The 24,440-nt window shown below is 39.8% G+C and overlaps 2 protein-coding genes across 3 annotated transcripts in view; one reads left to right on the top strand and one right to left on the bottom strand.

Moving 5' to 3' along the window:
- CPS1 (carbamoyl-phosphate synthase 1) overlaps positions 1–24,440 on the bottom strand; it is a 395,122-nt gene that overhangs the window by 213,633 nt on the left and 157,049 nt on the right. The window lies entirely within an intron of this gene.
- The window catches only part of LANCL1 (LanC like glutathione S-transferase 1), a 44,070-nt gene continuing 36,778 nt past the window's right edge, over positions 17,149–24,440 (top strand). Inside the window, exons 1-3 of one of the 2 annotated variants that reach the window (XM_059928618.1) lie at positions 17,149–17,199; positions 17,512–17,608; positions 21,015–21,132. In XM_059928618.1, the coding sequence (XP_059784601.1) occupies positions 17,528–17,608; positions 21,015–21,132 (199 nt within the window). In that variant the 5' untranslated portion in view covers positions 17,149–17,199; positions 17,512–17,527. The other variant, XM_059928617.1, reaches the window with a different exon arrangement.

Here is a 24,440-nt window from a genome sequence, read left to right as displayed (position 1 = left end):
TATTTTTTGCAGATGACCAAACTTCGATGATATGAAGTGCCCTTCCTTGCATTTCTTATAAAAGAAAAGAAATTGTCCACTACCATACATGGTACTTATCCCATGAATAGTGAATTCTATAGTGACTTGCTAGAGGACTATATCAATTAATTTAACCTTTTGGAACTTCTACTTCTCTATATGTAAAAAGCAAAAAGTTGTAGGTCACTAAACTATATAACTATGTCTAAAGGTTCTCTAGCCATCAAATGCTGCTATTGCTTATAACATATTTTGAGAATTCCAGATGATGAATGCTACACAATCATAACATGCTATAGCACAGAAAAAGAATTCTGGAAGGATAGTGAAGCCTAACTCTTGTCAATTGGCATGTTGGAATGGCTTCAACCTAAATTTGTAGCAGTCAACTTTGTTGGCTTCAGTCCTACCACAAGGTTCTTCATTACCAGCAACTCCTGATACCATAGTGTTGGTTGCTGCCAATGGCTCCGTTGCACTGTCACAAGCTCTGCTACTACCACCGCTAAATCTCCACTGAAGGCCCTGCTAAGTTAAGGAGGAAGAACTGAGTGGAATGACATGACTAGTCCTCAGGTTAATAGGCTTGAGGGAAGGCCTGGTCCTCCAAGAGGAAAAGGGCCCCCCGCAGAAGATTCCTCTTAGGAGGGAGCCATCCACAACTCCCCAGGGCTGTTAGATCTGCTAGAAGTGATCCCACATCTCTTTTTATGGGGGAATCGGTGGATACCTGGTGCCTTAATGGTGGTGGCGAATTGGTAACTGCCTACTGTCACAGGACACTCAGAACACCAAGGGGAACTAAATAAACCCACAGATATCAAATGCACACTTGCACATCCGATGCAATTCAAAAACATCCAACATTTAAATCATTTCTGCAGGAACTCAACACAGGCAGTAATTACATCATCCGAAGAAACAAAACACTCTCTTATAACCAATTAAACTCATTCAAGTCAATTATTCAAACAATTGCTGCCAATACACAATTGAAACCTTCACATCAAAAGAATTTGTTTATAAACCGACTAATCGCCTCTAGAAACAGCTCTCTGGAAACACTGTAAGGTGCACCAGTCCAGAGCATCACAGCCCTCAAAGGGGGTTTCCAACTGTGCCCCACAATATTCTGCATCTTATAGATGAGCAATCCAGCGACCGAGGAGTTCTAAGGGACTTCTCTGAGACCACAGACTCTTGAGGTAGAAACATAACTGGAATCCCAAGTTGGGCTCTGTGGATTATATTGTTATTTCAGACACACAGGAAAAAATATAAACTGAGCTTTTTAAGAATTACATTAACAGACCAAGAAGTTCACTGTGTACACATGTATTGTGTGGCCCGTATTTTAGATGATAGTTTGATGGTGCAAGAATTGGACTATCCCACTTTTAATTTTCCAAGAAATCCAGCTTTTGTTGATTATAGCCATGGCTCACCACTGAAAGAAGAGAGCCTCTCTTCTCACTTTTGATATACCCTGTCACCATTAATTAGGCCAATAAATGCCCTAATCCCCACTACCTTCCACAAGTACTCTGAAATCCTATCTCTGCAGACACATTGCGCCTAACTCCACAAGCAGAAGAGGAGTTCAAGTTGCAGTGGCAAATTCAGATGTTAACATGCATCATTTTAAAATGTTCAATTCTGCAACAAAAATGCTATTGTACAATCACTTAGGACGTAATTCTCCATTTACTTATTAAAGTCATATGCACATATTAGGTGCAAGATTCTTTCTTACAACCAATGCTAAGACTGATCTACCAAAGTCACATAAACCCATGTAGAGAAACCCATCATGGCTGCGCAGGAGAGGAAAGAAGGGTTTATGCACAATTATAACCTATACTGGGGACAGTTTGTGGGTCAGAGGTAAGTCTATACATATCTCTGAGAATTATTACTGCTAGCAATAAGGCTCCAGTTCTAAGAGATTTCCTAAATGCTATTCAGAGGAGCAGAACAATGCTGATAACACAGTTATGTGCTGATAACACAGCCCAGAGAATGCTGATAACAGCTGAATCACTCCCTAACTGAAGCAGGGCTACATATGAAGTTAAACTTTCTTCCTCTCTTTCTCTTTCTTTTTCCTTTCTTGCTATCTTCCTTCCTCCCTTCCCTCTTTCCTTCCTTCCTCTCTTTCACTCTTAGGATAGTATAAGGAAAAGAAAGTATGACCAAGGTTCTGTGATTGGTTTATGGCTCTGTCTCGCCATTTTATGATGTTTGACTTAAGCTAGATTTCCATATCTTTGATTGCTCCTTATCTAATATTTATTTACTTGCTCCTGTGACCTCCACATTGGAAATATCAAAGTGCTAGCAGATAAGTATGCCAGGGAAGGGAAGTCTCTCTCCTGCTCACACATGAAGTGCAGCAGCCTTCCTTCTGGGTCGCTCCACTGCTGTGGAGTCCATGTGCAGGGAGGATAGTGTTCATTCCTGAGATACGCCGCGAGTGAACCAGTGCCAACACACACGCACCTATACTGCACCCAACAAGAGATGTGCTCTGGCCTCTGGAAGTTCTGTAGCCAGAAATTCAAAGCAAAGTCAACAGCAGTTGAATACCTCACCCCTCAAGTCAAACCAACCCTGGGTGCAAAGAGGGAAAGGAGGACCCCTTTCCCTTTAAATCCTGGAATAAACATTCTTCAGTCCTAAAAGGTAAATCAAACTAAAGATTTTCTTCTAGGGCTGCTTGCACGGATCCAGGCCTCCTCCAAACTTTCGCATCATTCTATAAATTTGCAGTCTAGACCACACAATTTGTCAAATGTTAAAATAATAAGTTTCTTACCAAGCTCTCTAATGAACAAATAGCAATATTTCTTAATAATCTGTTGCATCTTTAATTTCCTAGATTTGTATGAAAGTAAGGATTAGAGGGATATACATGAAAAGTGTGAACCTGCAGTCCACTAAGATTTCTTCTAGATTTGCTAGGAAAATCTCAGTAAACGTACTTGGGCAAATTTTTTCACCTTTTTTTTTCTATAGAACATAAAAAAAATTAAACTTTCCATGATTTTTCTGGCTATTAATTGCAGTTATAAATAAAAAAGTAAAAGGGATGAGGGAGTGGGAAAGGGGATGTAGGCACAGTTGTAAACACAAGTTTTAACTCCCAATTCCCAAGGGAAACTTTACTTTCCCAAGAAGAGATCTTTCAGTTATTGTCTGAAAGGTGGGTAGAATTTGTACAGTCACTAATAGATCCGTTGGTTTATTTCTGCTCACATGCACCCTTAATCTCTGAGGGCAATAGTACCTATACACACAAAACAATCACTACCACAGCAGGGCAGCAGGAGTGGAGAGAAGGAACAGGCAGCATGCTAATAATGAGACTGTTAGAAAAAGCACAATTTGTCAAGCCCTGGAAAAGAAATGTGGTCTTGAGCAATTCAGCCTGCAATCAGAGGCAGGGTTTTTATGGTAAGGGTCTGAATGAGGATGATGGGCCCAGACATACGTTGTCATCCTTCCTCACTTTTCAAATAGAAAGGATGTTTTTGCTTCCACTATGGCACTGGAGACATTATAATAACTCTTTGTGTTGAAAACTAGTTCATCTCCCATCTAAACCAGAGGAGGTGTGTCTTTTCCTCCAACACGAAAGGAAAGGTTCTACCTGTGATCTAACAAACAGTATGATTTAGTCCCGATTTTTTCTTTTCTTTTTCTTTCTTCTCTTTCAACCTTGGAGAATAGCCAACTTGTGCAGCCAAAAAAGAATAATGCAAGCAAGCCAAAGCAAAAGGTTGTCGAGCAAATCAGATATTTAATAAAGAAAGAAAAAGGCCTTTTCAATGTAGATTCAATTAGTTTCAAGTCCAAAGGTTTCCCACAGGTCCCCTGAACGGACCCATGAGTTATACTGAGTGAGTTTCAGTTGTTCCTTTTTTTTTTAAAGAACTAGGACATATCCCTATGGTCCCTGACACAGGCACGAAAGCTGATTTAATGGCCTAATTCCATTCTCAAAATTTGAAACTCCAGTATTGCATTGGTGCCTTCTGGGCATTTTCCTGACATTTCACTGGTGTTAAACTGTTCTCTATTTGGCTTTTTACAAATTGATATGTATGGCTGGGAGTACAGACATGTGGAAAGGTAAATTTACTATCCAAACACTTGAATGAGGAAATACAAACTGTGGGGAAAAGAAAACAAAAAAAGAGAAGTCAGACTTTGCTTTTAAAAAGGGGGTGGGGGCTTCCCCAGTGGCGCAGTGGTTGAGAATCTGCCTGCTAATGCAGGGAACACGGGTTCGAGCCCTGGTCTGGGAAGATCCCACATGCCGCAGTGCAACTAGGCCCGTGAGCCACAACTACTGAGCCTGCGCATCTGGAGCCTGTGCTCCGCAACGAAAGGCCACGATAGTGAGGCCTGCGCACCGTGATGAAGAGTGGCCCCCACTTGCCGCAGCTAGAGGAAGCCCTCGCACAGAAACGAAGACCCAACACAGCCAAAAATAAATAAATAAATAAATAAATAATAATTAAAAAAAACTTTAAAAAAAATAAAAAATAAAAAAAAATAAAAAATAAATAAAAAGGGGGTGGGAAGGTGGGGTGGTGCATCTCAATGTACTAAACAACGCCTAAGATAAACTTAAACATAAAGACAGCAAGTCACTCAAAGAATGCCAGTGCCAAGAGGTGGCTTGGAGGAACATTAATATAATTTCCATCAACTTCCTCATCGTTCATTCCTTCATACACACAATAGACTCTTTTTCTTTCTTAGGTAAAGTTTTTTGCAAATGCAGGTTCAGACAACCCCATTCTGTGTTCCACCCCATGAGACAGCTGCCTGAGCCACTCCCACATACAAATTATAGAGCTGCCACAAAATTCCAATGACTCAGATTGAATCTGTTGTATATTAGGGTCCATGCATGATTTGTACAGCTAGTTGTAAGACATAAGAATGCATATCCCTCTTCTGAATATCTAAATGGCTAAGGTCAGAAAGGTGACAATAGGCTAGCAGGAAGGAGGTTTGGAGGTGGAGGCACTACACCTGGAGCCACATGAAAGACAAGCGGAGTGGCATGTGGTTCAGTAGATCCTTCTGAGAAAGTAACATACAGCTTCTTTAAGGAAAAAAGGGTAAAAGAAGGTTACGTATATTCTTGAGTTAGACTTGATTTCCAGAAATTTTAACTAGGGACAAACAAAGATGTGCTTCAGTGTACATTTTTGTGTGTGTATAGGGTAGGATTCAGTTAGAGAGTAAGGATTTAAAGCAAGCAAAAACAGTCACAGGCCCTGCTTTAGGTGTGGTTCCTGGAAACTGACTCAGAGAGAAACTTGCATGTAAGAGGTTATTGTAGAGTATCCTTTGGAATAAGAGCTGTGAAGAAGAGAGAAGTCAGATTGCAGACTGAGAAGCTGACCCATAATGTAGTCACAATAGAAGCCCTCGCCCATCCCATGGGGAGCTCTGGATCTAAGATGTCCCTTCAGAGTCATCCCAGATTGAAGCAAGGGTTCTGGGCACTTATACTCCCCCAAATGACCAGTCATTAGATGTTCTTCAAAGACAGTGTTAAGAAAATGAGAAGACAAGACACAGCCTGAGATAAAACATTTGCAAATCACATATCTGATAAAGGACTTGTGTCCAGAATATATAAAGAACTCTCAAAACTACTAAGAAAATAAACACCCTAATAAAAAGAGGGGCAAAGGAACTGAACAGACACATCACCAAAATAGACATATGGTTTGCAAGTAAGCATATGAAAAGATGTTTAACAGTGTTAGTAACTGGAAGAATGAAAAATAAAGGCATAATCAGATACTACTGCAAATCCACTAGGATGGCTAAAATTAAAGGACTGAACACACCGTGTGTCAATGAATATGTGGAGGAACTGGAACTCTCATACACTGATGGTGGGAATGAGAAATGGTACAGCCACTTTGGTGAACAGTTCATTCATTTCTTAACGTCAAACATACACTTTACATACTACCCAGCCATTCCATTCTTAGGCTTTTACCCAAGAAAAGCAAAAGCGTATACCCTTACAAAGACTTGTACATGCTTCTAGCACTTTTATTTGTAAATAGCCAATAATTGGAGACAACCCAAATGTTCATGAAGAGGTGAATGAAGAAGCAAATTGTGGTATATCCACAGAATAGAATAAAACTGAACAATAAAAAGGATATTGATATATTCAATATGGATAAATCTCAAAATAATTATGCCAGGTGAAAAGAAGGCAGAGTACATACCATATAATTTCATATATATATAATCTAGAAAATGAAATCATTCTAGTACAGAATGATCACCCCTGCTCACTTTTATTTAGCTCACTGCTACACTTCCTTCTAGACTCGTCTCAGGTGTCACCTGCGAGGAAACCTTCCAGGCTCCCCCAGGTTGGGTTAGGTGCTCCAGCTATGATTTCCCACAGTTTCCTGCACATCTTATAGCATAACTTTTATGTAGGTTGTACTCATCTATTTACTTGTTCATCTTCTTACTAGACTGAGATTCTTTAGATCAAACACCACACCTTTTAGTTTTGTATTCCCAAAACCTAGAACACAATAGACGTTCCACAAACATCTACTTGAAATACCTATTTGAAAAGTAAAAGGATGAATAATGAACAAAAGAACCAACAAATGAATCAGAGAATATAATTTGGAGGCATGTTAGAGGCCCAGCCCTTATACATCCAGGCAGGGCCAAACTTGTGTATAAACCAAATATATGGAAACAGATAATACGTGATTTTTGCAGGCAAGTGTAAAATTTTACCTCCCACCACATACATCTGCATCAGTTTATTTGAACTCTAAATATTCAGAGTGAGAGAAACACAGATTTGGAGCAGAGAGAATAAATAGGAATTTACAAGGAATGGTGGGGGTTATGAGAGGGTCTGAGCAACTGACAGCCAGCACTGGGGCCCTAATGTCAGCAGGGGGCAGGGACGGAAGCACTGAGGGCTGGAGCTGTCTGGGTTGAAGGAGGGGGATAATGTGTGAGCATGCTGGCTCTCCAGTTGGAAGGTCTAGGGCCACCTTGGAAAACTGTCTTAACTTTGTTAAGTCTTGGTTTCCTTACCTGCAAAAGCAGGATGTTAATAGTAGTGACTACTCGCAAGACTGTTCCGAGTATCAAAGCAAATATCTCAAGTAAAATTCCCAACACACACTAAAGGCCCTGTATACAGTAGATGTTGTTATTAGGAAGGGGCTGTGGACCCATCTGTCCTTCTTGGCCTTTTTGTAGCCCCGTCAACAACACCAAGTGCTCTGGCAGGTTTATGAGTGACAGCAACCTCCTGGTCCCCTCAGCACTATCTGCCTGGTTCCCAGCTTGATGATTTGGGGCTTTATTAAAGAAAAACAGTAAAATAAATAAATAAATAAATAAATAAATAAATAAATAGATAGATAGATAGATAGATAGAAACTAAAGGTAAAAAAAAAATGGGCAGAGGTGCAAAACAGACATTTTTTCAAAGAAGTCATCAAGATGGACAACCGATGCATGAAAAGATTCTCAACATCACTAATTACAAATGATTATAAATAATCACTAATTATAAATGAGATTCCATTTTCCAGTATATTTTCTTGCTAGTTTGTATATTTTGTATATTCCCTTGCTAGTTTGTAGATATAAAGGAAAACTCCCATTTTTTTCTTCAAATTTTTCTCTTCCTCACCAGTCAGCTTGTAAAATCTCATTAAAATTTTGTCACTTCGGGCTTCCCTGGTGGCGCAGTGGTTGGGAATCTGCCTGCCAATGCAGGGGACACGGGTTCGAGCCCTGGTCTGGGAAGATCCCACATGCCGCGGAGCAACTGGGCCCGTGAGCCACAATTACTGAGCCTGCGCGTCTGGAGCCTGTGCTCCGCAACAAGAGAGGCCGCGATAGTGAGAGGCCTGCGCACCGCGATGAAGAGTGGCCCCCGCTTGCCGCAACTAGAGAAAGCCCTCGCACAGAAACGAAGACCCAACACAGCCATAAATAAATAAATAAATAAATAAATAAATAAATAAATAAAACCCAAAAGTTAAAAAAAAAAAATTTTTGTCACTTTTATGTAGGAATCTTTTTCACTTACTTTTCTTGAGAATTTTTTGCTGGAAAAACAAAACAGAAACAACTATTCAACCAGCCAATTAGCAAATAAAAACAAACGTTAAAAAACAAAAAAAATAAATAAATTTGGGTGCCCTCCATGCACAAGTACAAACTGATCCTCTAACCATCAGCTTCTTACAATCCAATAAAATCCATGGGATTGACACTTAGGCTGGAAAAAGCTCTGCTGACTCTGCAGACCCCAGAAAGCAGTTTGGAAGTTGCCAATTGTCAGTTGGTCTCTTTAGACCTCTTGTGAATGACACCTTTGGAAAGTCAAGAGGTGGATTGAAAACCTTAAGGGAACTCTCCACCTGTTACATGTTGACTTGTGCCCTTCACAAAACTCATATGTAGAAGTCTTAACTCTCAGTACCTCAGAATATGAGATTGCTGTATTTGGAAACATTTGTTGTTGTGGATATAATTAATTATGATCAGGTCATACTGGAATAAGGTGGGCCCCTAATCCAATATGACTGGTGTCATTTAACAAAGGGAAAATTTGGACACAGAGGCATGCCAGGGAGATGCCATGTGAAGATTGGAGTTATGCTGCCACAAGCCAAGGAACTACCAGAAGCCAGGAGAAACCTGGAACAGACCCTTCCCTAGAGCCTTCAGAGGGAGCATGGTCCTGCAAACAACTTAAGCTCAGACTGCCAGCCTATCTAACTGTGAGACAATACATTTCTGTTGTTTAAGTCATTCAGTTTGTGCAACTTTATTATGGGATCCCTAGATCACGAATATACCATTTTTCTTATTTTAAAATATCTTATCAGTTTCTTATTTTCCCTATCCTCAATCTTTCCATTACCTATGGCAGCAAAATTGCCTGAATCTTACAGGCACATACATAAGATTTCTTTCTTTATTATATTTTCAAAGAGAATCTTTAACTCTATGGGATCTTCCTAACATTATTCCTTCACTGGCCATTTCATTTGTTTCCCTTTTATATCCCAGGCTCTTATGGATTTGAGGATCATGAAATACCACCAGGAGGGCAGGTAGGATGTGCTGTCACAACAGAGCTAATTATCATCTCTGCAGCACTAAACTATCAATGAGAACAGGGCTGAGGGGATTTCTGCAGTCTAGACTGGAACTCACAATGGATAGAAATGACCTTGCCACTCATGAAGGCAACGGCCCAAGATGGAAGTATCCCAGGCAAGGCTCAGCCTTCCCAGTGCTCTGAGGGACCCACTAGGTGTTTTGTCATTCTTACCCACAGATCCAAAGCACACAGTCCCTCCCAGGGGATGGTTAGAAGGTTTACTCACTTATTTTCCACATTGTGGATTGTGTCAGGCAAAGGCAGATTTCTGGTTTCAGGTAGCAAAAGGAGAACAGGACCAGCAATGATGGGAAAATCTCCATAGATGATCCAGGGCAAGGTGGGTAGATATACCACTAGGGTCATCAAGAGTGGAGCCAGTGTTGCCCCACACCTACTAGCCATCATATCTAATCTTGAAGCTTTTGCCCTGAGGGGTAAACAACAATAAATAATAATTAAGTAAAAATCCACACATGTAACTTATGATCTAATGTTTTGATGTGATTATGGAAGACATAAAACACAATTATTAAATAGATAGGTTTGATGAAAAAATTAAAAATTTTAAAAAAATTTTTTAAAAATAAAGAGCTCTTAGATAGCCCCATGACAAAAGGGTGTAAAATGCAATTATCCTGCCTGAAGAAAATCAAGCTAAAGTTTCAAAAAGACTTGTCCTGACCAGTTGTTCTCCACCTTGCTCAAAAGATGTTTAAACTTCTGTTTGAGAGATATGTAGGTTAGATCTAAGACAGAACTCCTGGAAATATAAGGATGTTAAAAACCCTAATTGGCTGTCAAAAGAAGTTATGAATGCTCCTTTTCTGGAAGGATCTAGGGTGAAATAGCTGCCTGTAAGTGCAGGTTGTATTAGCTTAGAGTGAACAGACATTTCTTTTTCCTTTCTCTCCTTTTTTTCTGGGGGGTGGGGGTTGTTTTTCTGGTTTTTAACAGTAGTCCCAGGAAATATTTAAGGGCTATGATGCATCAAATATAAATTGGAGAGTATGATAATTCACAAAAGTTCAGTCTACTTGTTACCATTTAGCACCATAGTTTTTATATTCTCTCTCTCTCTCACTCTCTCCTCTAGCATTTTTCAAATTTTAGTCTGCAAGAGAATCCTACGGAGAACTTTTTTTTATAGCTACTTTATTTATTTATTTATTTATTTTATTTTTGGCTGTGTTGGGTCTTCGGTTCATGCGAGGGCTTTCTCTAGTTGAGGCAAGTGGGGGCCACTCTTCATCGCGGTGCGCGGGCCTTTCACTATCGCGGCCCCTCCCGTCGCGGGGCACAGGCTCCAGACGCGCAGGCTCAGTAGTTGTGGCTCACGGGCCCAGCTGCTCCGTGGCATGTGGGATCTTCCCAGACCAGGGCTCGAACCCGTGTCCCCTGCATTAGCAGGCAGATTCTCAACCACTGCGCCACCAGGGAAGCCCCCGGAGAACTTTTTTTAAAAATGCAGATTCAACCCCAAACTCCTGAATCAAAATCTCTGGCAGTGAAGTTAGAAAATCTGTATTTTTAATAAGTTCCAAGGTGACACAATATACTGATTGCTCTAGAATTTGCAATTTCCTGGGGGGAAAGTTCTGTATAACTCCTTAGACTCCAAGTCCTGTCTCTCAGGGGTACGGAAATCAGCCTGAGAATGTGCTCCTCGCTTTCTCAGCTGCCTCCAAGAGCAGCTCTGGATCCAGGCTTTGAGGTTCAAGCCAGATGTTATGAGGATGGCAAAGGAGCCAGCTCCTCCCTGGGTCTGCAGGCCCTCTCCTCTGTACCAAAGACACTTGCTGACCAGTAACGTGGTCAGTTCCAGATAATCTCATATGGCAGCAGCAGAGTGAACCAGCTGAATTCTTGAAGTTTCCTTCTAAGTCTGTAAGTTGCATGGGAAAGTTCATATTGCCCTGAAGTAGCAGTTCCTCCCACATTTTGTGTTTTTTTTTCTTTTTTTTTTTTAACATCTTTATTAGAGTATAATTGCTTTACAATGGTGTGTTAGTTTCTGCTGTACAATGAAGTGAATCAGCTACGTGTATACAAATATCGCCTCCCTCCTGGACCCCCCTCCTCCTCCCAACCCCCCCCCACCCCCATCTAGGTCATCACAGAGCACAGAGCTGAGCTCCCTGTGCTATCCAGCAGGTTCCCACTAGCTATCTGTTTTACACATGGTAGTGTATTTATGTCAAACCTAATCTCCCAATTCATCCCACCCTCCCCTTCCCCCACCTGTGTCTACACGGTCCGTCCTCTATGTCTGCATTTCTATTCCTGCCCTGCAAATAGGTGCATCTGTACCATTTTTCTAGATTCTACATATATGCGTTAATATACGATATCTTTCTCTTTCTGACTTACTTCACTCTGTATGACAGACTCTAGGTTATAAACTAATCTACTCACATAGTTACTCCCTGATCCATCTGAACTCTCTCCTCTTATGGCAAATAGAAAGGAAAAACAAGGTACAAATAACGTGGCTACCAGGCAAGTCAGGAAATTTTAAAGTTTCTCTTTTAAATGATTGAAAAATACCTGCTGTGAGGCAATTCTGAAGCTTAAAAGAAGGACTGTATGGGCCAGAATGTCTCTCTGTTGGTTACTTCCCCCACCAGGAAATAGGACTGCCAGATATGCCAAAAGAACACCTTGAAATGGGAAAACATTTTGCAAGGCTTTGATAATAAATCATCTCATTCCATGGGTGGGTTCTGTATGGTTGAGTGGGGAAGGAAACAAATGTAACCGCCTGATTAATGATTCATTGTCGTGAGAAGGTTGCTCTGGTTAGGGACACTTTCCATTGCTACCTTCATTATGCATCTAAAGCATAGAGAGAAATGGGGAGCTGCATAATTTTAACAACTCGTACAGGTACATATGTTCAGCAATAAAGGGCGAAGCCTCTTTTTTATTTTGCTTGTAAAGACATGGACTAACACTGTTGATCAAGATCCCTTCTCAAATGTTAAGTGTAGAGAGGAAAAGACAGTTTAAATGTTTGTACACTTTTTACCAACTTTCTGTACTCACAGTCTTTAATATCCCAAGAAAACCCCAGTGCACCTGTCTCACATAATAGAGGCTCTCACCCAGCAGGTACATTTAGAGAAAGAAATCTGTCAGCACACTAATAACAGTCCTGACAAGGGAGGGAGGAAATGTTACCAGTACCTTAGGGAATACTCTCTCTGGGAAATTAAAACTGTACCAGAGTGCATGTGGTGTACATCTGTTTAGGTTCTTGTTTCCTCCACTGGCAATAGCTCCTGTCAATCCATGAATTCTGTACTGTAAATGAAATAGAAAATTGCTTCAATATTACACAGCCCCAGATGGATGTTAAACCAAGAGCGTGGCGATATTAAACTCAAACTTAGATAATGCTTGCTTTATACTTCTTTGAGCTGAAATGGAAATAGGGTACTCTCCACAAAGATCTAATACTTCAGAGAAAAGTGAAAAAAAGTCATAGCCATCTGCCTGATTTTGCGCATGCATTTCATTTTGTTTTGTTTTGAGAGGGGAGAATTTCCTAGAAAAAAGAAAGAATATGGAGTCTTACAATCTATCTTCTACCATAAGTCAGTGACCCAGAAAGTTCAAGGGAATATGCAGGAGGAGACAGAGATGATGTGATTGCTAGGAGGTCAGAGGAAAAGGGAACACCACAGAAATTTAAGCATATTGCCCCTTTGATGGGAGACACAGTATCAGTTACTAGAGCTTCCATTCCGCATTAGAGACCACTAACTGTCCACCACAGTGAGTCTTCCCTTTCTTTCATTATAGCTGGGCACTCAGCAGCTCAGCAGAAGACTTCATTCCACAGCCTCCCAGGCAGCTGGATTCTTACCAATGGAATAATGTGGGAAGTGATGGATTCCACTTCCTGCTCTGAGGTTGAAGGCATCAGATGTGTACTTCTCTGTATTTTCCTGACCTTCCCACAAGCTGGAAGAAACATGCCTAGGACCAGCATGGATCTTGCAGACGAGGACAGCGCACTAATGGAGGGAAAAACAACAAGATGGAAGGAACCTGTGATCATGAATAGCTGCATGGAGCAAAGCTATGCTCGAGTAAGAGAAAAATAAATTTCTATTCATGTCAGTGATTGTGTTTTTGAGCCTCTTTATAACTGTAACTTAGCCTTCACCCTAATACACATTATAGCATTTTGAAATTAAGGTCTTAGAAGAGAACTAAGGAGCTCACAGATGTTACATCTTTTCTCAGTTTAATATAAACCTTCCCAGATTTCTAGAGGTATTCTTTTTTAAAGGCAGTAATACAATGACTGTTTCCTAAGAGTTCACACAAAACAGATTCACAAATTAAGAGAAAGAACATTAGAATGCTTTTCAAAAAAATTCTATATTTATCAAAAGTGGAATGGTCCTTGAAAAATAATCAACAATCAAAACTATATTAGCCACAATTGTGTGCAGACACCACAGCCATACATGAAAACATAAGCACTATTATGGGGTGAACTGTGTCCCCGAAAATTCATTTGTTGAAACCCAACTCCCAGTACCTCAGCACATGGCTAAATTTGAAGATGTAGGTTTTTCAAGGAGCTAATTACAGTGAAATGAGGTCAGTAGGGTAGGCCCTAATCCAATATGACTGGTGTCCTCATAAGAAGAGGAGATTAGGTAGCAGACACATACAAAGAGAAGACCATGTTAGGATACAGGAGAAGACAACCATGTGCAAGCAAAGGAGAGAGGCTTCAGAAGAGATCAAGACTGCCGGCACCTTATCTTGGATTTCCAACATCAGAATTGTGAGACAATAATTTCTGTTGTTTAAGCCACCCAATCTGGTGGTATTTTGTTATGGCTGCCCTAGAAGGCTAATACAAGTATGTCAGTGTCAATCACTTTTCTTCTGAGTCAGAACCAAGGAGAAATTCTTTGGGTTGCTTCTAAAACAAAACAAAACAAAACAAAATGAACAAAAGAAATGAATTCTATATGGTTTCCAGTCTTTCAAATCTTTGTGCTTTTCTGATTAACAAAGAGAGGACTTGTCATGCTTTGACTATGTCTGAACTTTCAGAACAACTCTATACCCTTCCAAAATAAGTGTGGATCCATGCCTTACACTATATTCATAAGCAAACTCCAGATAAAGACCTAAACATTAAGAGTAAAAAGCTAATAAAACAAAATGTAAGTCATCTTTGCAGCCTAGGAATGAATAAAGACTTTTTGAACATGAAGCTAAATCCATAAATTGCAATGTTAAAATTGGATGGGTTTTCCTTCATCAAAATGAAGAACTGTGGTTCAACGAGGGTTACCTTAGAAAAAGTTAACAGATGAGAAGATATGTACAACATCTAAAGCCAAAGGAGATTAATAGGTAGAATATCCTCTCCCTCCAAAAAAACAAAAAACTGCTACAAATCAACAAGAAAATACTACAATCCCAAAAGAAAAATGGGTAAAAGATATGAGTAGGTAAATCTTAGGGAAAGGTCAGATGTCTGATGAGTATATGAAGAAAAACTCAACACTATTAGCTACAAAAATACTTGAAGTTTAACAATCAATGAGATTCCATGTTGTCCATTAGAATTGCAAAAAATAGAACACTAGATAGTATCAAGTATTGTAGAGGACATGGGAATGACAGAAACTATTAGGTACTATTGGAGCGAATATAAACTTGTTTAGTAGTTCTGGAAAGCAATCTAACAGTACTGGGGAAATTAAGTATGAGGATGTCCTGTGATCCAGCAATCCACTTCTGGTATATATCTCAGGTACAGTCACATCCAGATCCTTCTTAGAACATGTACTTGGATATTCCTGGCTGTATTATTTGTGATGTGGAAGTTAGAAACAATGCCCATCCTTGGGGGAAAGGATAAGTAAAATGAGGTGGAGACATACTATGAAAATATTAAGTATGCAATTATCTAAAACAACCAAGTGTACACAGAGCAACACAAATAGATATAAAACACAAGTTATTTATAGCACTACTCCACTTATTAAAAATGCATACCTACACAACCCATGACATATTTTCCAAAGATTATGTAAATTATACATATTGTGGTGTTTGCCTCCTGGAGGAGAGGAATGGGTGGGAAATGGGAATTAAGGGAAAAATTGAGATAGAATATGGTCTTCCATGTATCTCAGTGGTTCACAACCAGAGTCAATTTTGTCCCTCTGTCCTCCCAGGGATATTTGGTATTTGGCAATGTATGGAAACACTTTTAGTTGTCACCACTTAGGGGGGCAAGGTGCTACTGGCATCTAGTGGGCAGGAGCCATGGATGCTGCTAAACACATACAATGAACAGGACAGCTTCCACACAAAGAAGCATCCCTTCCAGTATCACTCGGATTTTTTTTTTTAAATTAATTAATTTATTTATTTATCCTTGGCTGTGTTGGGTCTTCGTTTCTGTGCGAGGGCCCTCCCCAGCCGCGGCAAGCGGGGGCCACCCTTCATCGCAGTGCGCGGGCCCCTCACCGTCGCGGCCCCTCCCGTTATGGAGCACAGGCTCCAGACGCGCAGGCTCAGCAGCCGTGGCTCACGGGCGTAGCCGCTCCGCGGCATGTGGGATCTTCCCAGACCAGGGCTCGAACCCGTGTCCCCCGCACCGGCAGGCGGACTCTCAACCACCGCGCCACCAGGGAAGCCCTCACTCGGATTTTAATTGCTCCAAGATTGTGAATAGGATAAACTGAGAGTAAGCCTTTAATAACTAAAGAAAAATAATTAAAAATGCCTCTCACTCCTTATCCTTTTCTCTCTTATGAGTTTCTCCTCCACATACCCATCTATTCAAATAGGAAGGGTGTCCAACTTAAGATGCACTGAGGGCTTCCACTAAACCTTCATGAATTTGGTGAAGGAGCTAAAAAGTATCCTAGGAGGGCAGCAGTTCAAAAGAACAAATTGAGCCAGAGCAGGGTCAGAAGGAGACTTTGGGATGGCAGCCACAGAGGGACAAACTTGGGCCAAGGTGGGGGTGGGGTAGGGATTGAGCTTCAACAAGAGGTTTGGGGCTAGGGTCCTTCCTTGAAACAAGAGGGAAGGAAAGAAAAGAGAACGTGACTCTTTCTGACCATTTAACAGAACTTCAAAATTCTCTGAGCAACAGAATGGGCCTAATGTGGACCAGGTGGGATTTAAATTTAAATGAAAGCAAAATTTTTCAAATACTAGAGACTGTTAAACATTGAAATTGATTGCTTTGGTTGTCCTGCTCTATTGGACGTTGTTATCTTTTTAAAGGGCTTGGGTATACAGTATTATAGTCTAATTTAGACTAAGGAGGAGCTTAAGGTTCTTAAGAGCTGTGATTTGTGTTTTCATGTTATTTTCCTTGAAGTTTTGGCAATTGCTATTTGATACCTTGCCCTTGGCCACTCACATCCACCAAGAGCCTTTGAGGTTAAATTATCATGAATTATCTTCAAAGATTTTTGTCACTGTTGTTGCTGATGGTAGTGGTGGTGTTTTGTTTCATTTGTTTGTCTTTTAAGAAATGAAAGAAAAAGTTTGACAAGTCTCTGGAGAAACATAATCCTCCCCAATTTTATTCAGTTCTAGCGGTAGGACTATGAATATATTCAGATCTCAAAGCAGTCTTTTTTTCTCCTCCAGATTAAAAAAAAAAAAAAATTGAATTGAATTCTTATGAATCATCTGGAGTAGTATTAGTTTACTTAACTTTTTAAAAAAAAATTTAAAAGAGAAGAAAGGTAGGAAATATTGGGTACAGCTGCACATTATTCTAAGCTATGTCCCCACTCCAGCCCTCCAAGAATTAAATCACCCTGTTTCATCCTTTGGAAACCACACTTCTGTCTCTTTAACAAGTGAAAATGAGAAGTGGGCGGGCCTCCGGAGTGGCGCAGGCTCTGATTGGTCCAGCTGGCAGGAAGTGGGCTGTGAAAGCGTCGCTTCTGTTTTTGTCCGGAGGCTGCGGGGTGAGTGGCCCGAGACCGTGCAGGGCTTAGGGGCCCTGGACTGGTAGTTACTTTGAATCTCGAGAGTGCGAACGTGGTGTGCGAAACGGGTCCCATTCATCGCTGTGGGTTCGGGGCCCTGGCAGCCTTTTTGCGGAGGTGCCACGCCCTAGCGGCTGGGCCGCGGTGGGCCCGGGGTCCGCTCGGACCGCCAGGACCAAGCAGTGGTCCGGGAACTGGAAGGAAGGTGTTCCCGGGGCGCTGGCCGCCGCCTTTGCAACTCGGCCGAGGCCCGTATCTCAACGTAGATTTTCTTTTTCTCCTGTTCTGCAGGCTCGTTTCTGGCATCATGGCGCAAAGGGCCTTCCCGAATCCTTATGCCGATTATAACAAATCCCTGGCTGAAGGCTACTTTGATTCTGCTGGGAGGGTGAGTTTGGGAAATATCTGCCTGCATCCCTACCTCCAGCCCCGAGTGTTTGGAAAGTTCAGTTTTGCCTGAAAGAAAGGGATGAGCATCCTTTTTTAAAAAATATAATAGAGTTTCACTATAAACATACAAAATATATTTTAAATATATAAAGTATATGTGAAAATATACAATCTGAGCTCTAACATGTTGAACTTCTGTAAGGAGTCATTGTTAATGTTATCAACAATAATTAATAATTGAAACAGTCTCAAACATTGATATTTAAATTATAAAAATTCGCGGCTCTGCAATTTTCTGTGTAATCTTGCATTTTTGATCACTTTTGGTTTGTTTTTTAAAGAGAGGTGAGAAATCCTGATGGTATTTCATGGGTGCCGTGTTACTGTTTTATGATTGAACAGGAGTACGGACAGGGTAAGGAAGAGAGTAAACCAGAATGTGGTGAAGACATCTTTAAACTGAAAGTGCTAAGAGAGATTTGGGACATAGTCCTGAAATCTTTGTATCATTTCCCCTCTTCCCAGGACATCCCCACAACTGGAAAATAAATAAATACATAAAACTGGTCAGTTTAACTGGTGAGCACCTCACAAGTCAGTGTAAGAAAGAGAACCTGGACGTGAGATACCAGAAGCCTGTGTTTTCTCATGCCTCTGAATATAATTAAGAGGGAATACAGTTCTTTTTAAGAATACCTAGTTGAGAAATCCTAAGAGTGAGTTAGGTTGGAAGAGTGATATCTTTAAATGTGCACACTTTTTTTTTTTTTTTAATTTTACCAGTTTATTTCTTCTAAGCTAATCAGCCATATGAAAAGCATTTTGCATGTGATGTAAGGGCCTTAGAGATTTCATATCTGCCAAGTGAGCTTTCAGTGATTCTGTTGTTTCTTTCCTTAAAACACTTGTCATTATAAATTAACTTGGATGAGTAATGCAGGTAGGAGGAATGAAAGAGATGGAGAAGAGCTGTAAGATAGAAGGCTGCCAAAGTGTGTATGGAGCCAGAATCAATCTGATTCTTTTAAGACCAGAATTGAACTCCCTAAACAAAGCCTGTAATCATTACCTTGAAGTCAGATGGCTTCCTTTTGGCTATTTGGACTTGCATTCTGCCCAGCTCTGCAGATCCTGAAGCTGAAGCATTTGTCTTGTCTTGTTGGAGGAAGACCTGCTTCATGCTTACTTGGCAAAGAGAACACTTGAGGATGGATCCTAATGACAGCAGCCTTCAATAAAATGTATCTCACTATTTAGGCTGTTTATAAAGTAAATGCTTTTTATAAATTTAACTCTGTTTCTAAGGGAGAAAAAAAAAATGTTCATAAATTTGAAGTCTGGCCCCAAAATAATAGTGTAATTTATTGCCTAACACATGGTTTTTGGACCCATCCCAGAAAGAAATTAACCTACCAGTTTTAAAATTGTTTAATGTTGAACATCAAGGATGGGACCCTGAAGATGTGTCCTCCTTAATTTGTTAATGCAAAGATTTCAATAAGGAACTGCTCTATTTCCTGGCATCTATCAGAAAAAAGCGTTTTTAGACACTCTTCAAATTATTCCTAGGTTTGAATAATTTTGTGGTCTGCTACAAGCAATTAGTATTTTTAGGCAGCTCACTTTTCTTAAATGCAATTATGTGCCAAATAGAAAGTGACTTCCCTTCTTAAGGCTGAGGCATTCTCATTATTCTTGGTCGCTTACAGTAAGGCCAGGCAAGATGATAAATTATCCATGATCTATGAACAGAATATGACATGTTCTTATGTAGATGCACTCTTCTATCTAGTTGAGATTTATAGACCTTTTATATCAATACTGAAGTATATTTTACCTTACTAAATGTATTTTTAAGGCTTGTTGAAATCTTAACCCCTTGGCAGACATTGTTAAATAAAGGGAGTGTGTCCATCAAACACTGGTTTCTTCTTCAGAGAGTGAAATAATGGATCATAGTGGTGCTTCAGAATAAATAACCCAGATATGGTTAATCGTCTGATTTGTCTTATCAGAGATACTCTTAAGAGTATCAGTAAAACTTAATGTCTTTTATTATTATTAATAATTCTGATACCACCTTTTCTACTTTTTTTGGTTTTTAAATGCCCTTTTTAAAAAATGAGGTTATGATGCTAACAGGTAGTAGTTAGGTTTGTTTTTACAGTCCTTGTGTGATGAAGTAAAATGTCTGTGTCCTTGTAATGTTCCCCAACATTGTTTCACAGTTTTACTGCTTTGTGAAATCCAAGTCTGGGAATCACAGCAGATTCCTAAAAATATTGAAGGATACATTAAAATGCTCTTTTAAGACACTTCATGATTCAGTGTATACAGAACTTTCAAAATATTTTTCAGTTACTTTTAGAACAAATCACATAATTATTCGGTATGCCTCACCGTTTGTGCCACATCTGTGGGCCTTTATATGGATGTCACTAACCCCACACCCCAGCCTCAGTGTGCTTTCAATCTATATGCAAATTACTTTTTATAGACCACTGGACTGCTTAAAATAGTAAAAATATCAACATTTACATCCCTGAATGCAAAAGACATGAGAGACGCAATCTCATTTGATCCTCAATGCACCTTTTGAAATTGGTGGGACAGGTATTATTATCCTGACTTTACAGAGGCAACTGAAGCGTAAAGGAGTTATGGGTTGAACATGGTCACTCAGCTAATAGTGGATAAGGATGTAGCCGGGCACATTCACTGAGCAGGTATTCAGGAGGCCCCAAGCCTTCTGGGCACTGTGCTGGGCATGGGTTTTTGATACTTGGTCTGATGTTCTTTCCACTCTGCTGGAGGCTCCTGATATCTGTGAATTTATTTTGCTTTTCTTATGCTACTTCTACAATTTTTTAAAATGTTTATACATTTTTTATAAATGGATTTTTTATAAATGTTTATCCTCATTTTTCAAATAACAGAAGCAATCAGAATGTTTCTTTAGGGGACTAACATTGCTGCTGCTTGAATACTAAAACTCCAGCGGCTTGAAAACAGCAAACATTTTCTGATTTGTGCTTAGTTTAATAAAATGACTTTTATTATAATAAAAAATATTGATTTAAATAATAGATGATTCTTAGTAGGTGGAAATTACTATGATCCAGTTTATCATTGGCAGTCTATTTTAGTATTTAACTAAAAATTTTATGTAAAACATTTAAGTTACATCAAAAATATTTCCCAACTTGAGTAAGAAAACACAGTAGTACTTTTAAGTTTTGTTAATTTGTTCTTGTTTAAGAATAAAGTAATTGTCCAGTTCTCTTAGGCAAAAATATGTAGCTTAAGTGGAAATGAAGTACCCTCCTATTTTTAATAGCCTATATAGTCCAGGACACCCAGTGCCCCATATTTTTTGATATTTGTTTTCCCTTTAATACCTACAGCTGACTACTGAGTTCTCACAACGCCTGAACAATAAGATTCGAGAGCTTCTTCAGCGAATGGAGAGAGGCCTAAAGTCAGCAGACCCTCGGGATAGCACTGTTTACACTGGCTGGGCAGGTACGAAGTGCTGACTGTGAACTGGCATAAGCGTGGTAGAGGAGAGCTGTCTGGCTGAATGCTGCACCCTTAAATGCTTCCTGCATCTGCAGAGGAGTAATTGCTTCTGGGGAGAATGCTGTGCTCTCAGCCTAACCTGGGTATCTTCTGGATCTTTAACAGTGCTCAGAATTTAGGGCAGGGTAAGCATATTCCTGTAATTCACGCCTGACACAAATTTGGATGGCTGCCATACTTGGGAGAAAAATTGATGTTCAGCATTACATAGTTAATTCAGAGATGGAATTTCAGTGAGAAGAGTTGGGAAGATTCCCAAAATGCAGTGCATGAAACAGAGGAATTTGCCCACGGAAAATAAAACATGTCCGGAATTGTCTTTTTTTTTTAACGTTACCACATAACAGGGATCCATACAGGAACTCAGGGTAGAGTATAGATTCCGTGAACTAATCCTCCAGTATAGTTGTTGCTGGTTGGTGTACATTCACTGTTTTACTGGTCATTGAGAGGTTGAGAAAGTTTGGGAGGAAATAGTACATAAATATCAAAAAAGTGAGAGCGAGAGAAACCAAAGGAAAGTTGAATAACTGCAGCTAGCTTACTAATACAGAGAGATAGACAGCTTTCTAATCTTGAAGAAAGCACAATTTAGAGACTTAGTGTTTCCCAGTTACTCTGAAAAGCAGACAAGGAGGAATAGGTTTTCAGCTTAAGGAGTTTGGATTTGATTTTAAGGCAGTGATGCTTATCATAAACATGCATGTTCCTGGGCCTCACAGCAAGATTCTGCTTCGGTAGCCTTGAACAGGCCAGGAATCTGCAGTTTGCAAGCCTCAGTGGTCTTGATGTAGATGGTCATCCTTAGAGCATACTTTGAGAGCTTTTCTGAGAGGAATTTACTAATAGCAGTCTCCTAGCAATCCTCTCAGTTATGGCAACTGATTTCTTTCTTACGAGGATGGGGAAGGCAGATACAATCAGTAAAATTATAATCTCTCAGGGACGTTTAAGGTCAGTATTTTATAAAATAAAAAATAAAAGGAATAGACTAAATAGTGTTGGACCCTCCTTTTTTTTTTTTTTTTTTTTGAAATTCACGTTCTTTTATTTATTTATTTATGACTGTGTTGAGTCTTCGTTTCTGTGCGAGGGCTTTCTCTAGTTGCAGCAAGTGGGGACCACTCTTCATCGCGGTGCGCGGGCCTCTCACCATCGCGGCCTCTCTTGTTGCGGAGCACAGGCTCCAGACGCGCAGGCTCAGTAATTGTGGCTCACGGGCCCAGTTGCTCCGTGGCATGTGGGATCTTCCCAGACCAGGGCTCGAACCCGTGTCCCCTGCATTGGCAGGCAGACTCTCAACCACTGCGCCACCAGGGAAGCCCTGGACCCTCCCTTTTATAGTTTAGTTTTATGATTTTTGTAGATCTTAGAAGCTTAACACAAGAAATGTTAAGGTGAGAATAAAATGAAAGTATTTTGCTTCAAGAGACATTATAGCAACAGCTGTCATTTATTGACTAGCTGCTGTGTCCCAATTGAGCAGTAATTGGTAGATGAATCTCATTAATGAGCATTACTGTTCTTTATTTTAAATTATGAGGATTTGACTAAAACAGGACAACTGAGACAGATGGCTAGATTTAATTCCATAACTGATTGTTAAAAGAATGACTTAAATCTCTAACTCACCCGCTTCAGGTGAGCTTATATTATTTATTATATATTATAAGGTACTTGCTTGCTTTAGGAGAAGAAGAAGTGGTGAATGATTTCAAGTTTGAATTGATAGTTTGGCAGTGTAAGGAAAAGCTCCTCTATTGGCAGGGCTAGTTGAGAAACAAAGTTAAAATTTACTTGGAAATAGAAAAAAAAAAATGTTACTCCAAAGTAAAATGCAAGTTTGTTTAAATTTTTTTGGCACTATGGAGTTTTTGGCATCATTTTCTTTGAATTGCCCATGTCCTTCAACTTTTTATGCTTCAGTATCTATGATACTTATTGCTGTCTCCTGAAAGCAGCTCTTAGGGGCAATTGGCATACTAAGCAGTTTAGGATGTCTTCAGTTGCTGGTTACTTTATGATGTAGCATAAAATTTTCTAGATAAATTTGCTAATGGCTTTCAAGGCAAGGTTCCTAATGTCTCCCCATCAAGCACTGTTAAAAAGCCATTGTTCCCACGTAAAATGGAGTCTCCTCCAGTGTTTTGATAAGTAAAATGCTTTCCTGTGCAGTGTTCCATCTGAATAGCATAAAACTCTGAGTTGCATGAGAAACTAAAGCTGATTCAACCGCAGAAAATCATAATACCTTTTCCTCCCATTATATTATGTCTTATCAAGTATCATCTATTCATAACTGCTATTTTATTACCAAAAATACATTCACAAACATCTTAACACAATAAAAATACTTGGTGTTATGTCTCACAGCAGTGTTTACATAATTATGTGTGGCTTTGTATATTACTTTTTGTGCCTCATTATCTTTCTTTTTTTAAAAAAATTTATTTATTTATTTATTTATTTATTTTTGCCTGCGTTGGGTCTTCGTTGCCGCGCCTGGGCTTTCTCTGGTTGCGGCGAGCAGGGGCTACTCTTCATTGCAGTGTGTAGGCTTCTCACTGCGGTGGCTTCTCTTGTTGCGGAGCACGGGCTTTAGGCCCACAGGCTTCAGTAGTTGTGGCACGTGGGCTCAGCAGTTGTGGCACACGGGCTTAGTTGCTCCGCGGCATGTGGGATCTTCCCAGACTAGGGCTCGAACCCGTGTCCCCTGCATTGGCAGGCAGATCCTTAACCTCTGCGCCACCAGGGAAGTCCCTTCATTATCTTTCAAAAAGTAATACTTTTGAGGAAAAGGGGATTATATATTTTTAACTTTGTTCCCCAAATTTAGGGTCATATTTCTATAAATATTAACTTATTATTTGCTCTTGTTATTAACTTGTCCAAAATAATATTACTTTGGGAAATACTAATTGTAGAAATCCTTTAAAACTTTATTTTCTTCTTTAGCATTCATGTTTATTAAGCATTTGTTGTCAGTATGCAATGAAAGCTTTTGCATACAACACATAGTTTATTTGAGAAACTACATGACTGTTACAACTAGAACCTTAAATTACCATCTTATTTTGTTAAGTTTCATTCCCCAGTGGAAGTATGGTCTGATGTTTGTGCTGATTCAGATAGGCTTGGTTTTGGAATAGGATTGGGTTCAGTTGCATATACCCAAAATAATCAAAATTACAGTGACTTAAATAAGATAGAAGTTTTTGTTTTGTTTTTTTTTCCTCTAATATAAAAGAAAG

Source organism: Balaenoptera ricei, chromosome 7, assembly GCF_028023285.1.
Source record: "Balaenoptera ricei isolate mBalRic1 chromosome 7, mBalRic1.hap2, whole genome shotgun sequence".
In the NCBI taxonomy this organism is placed as follows: domain Eukaryota; kingdom Metazoa; phylum Chordata; class Mammalia; order Artiodactyla; family Balaenopteridae; genus Balaenoptera; species Balaenoptera ricei.
Note: the sequence above shows the minus strand (reverse complement) of the source record. Positions and strands in the feature narration are given on the sequence as shown.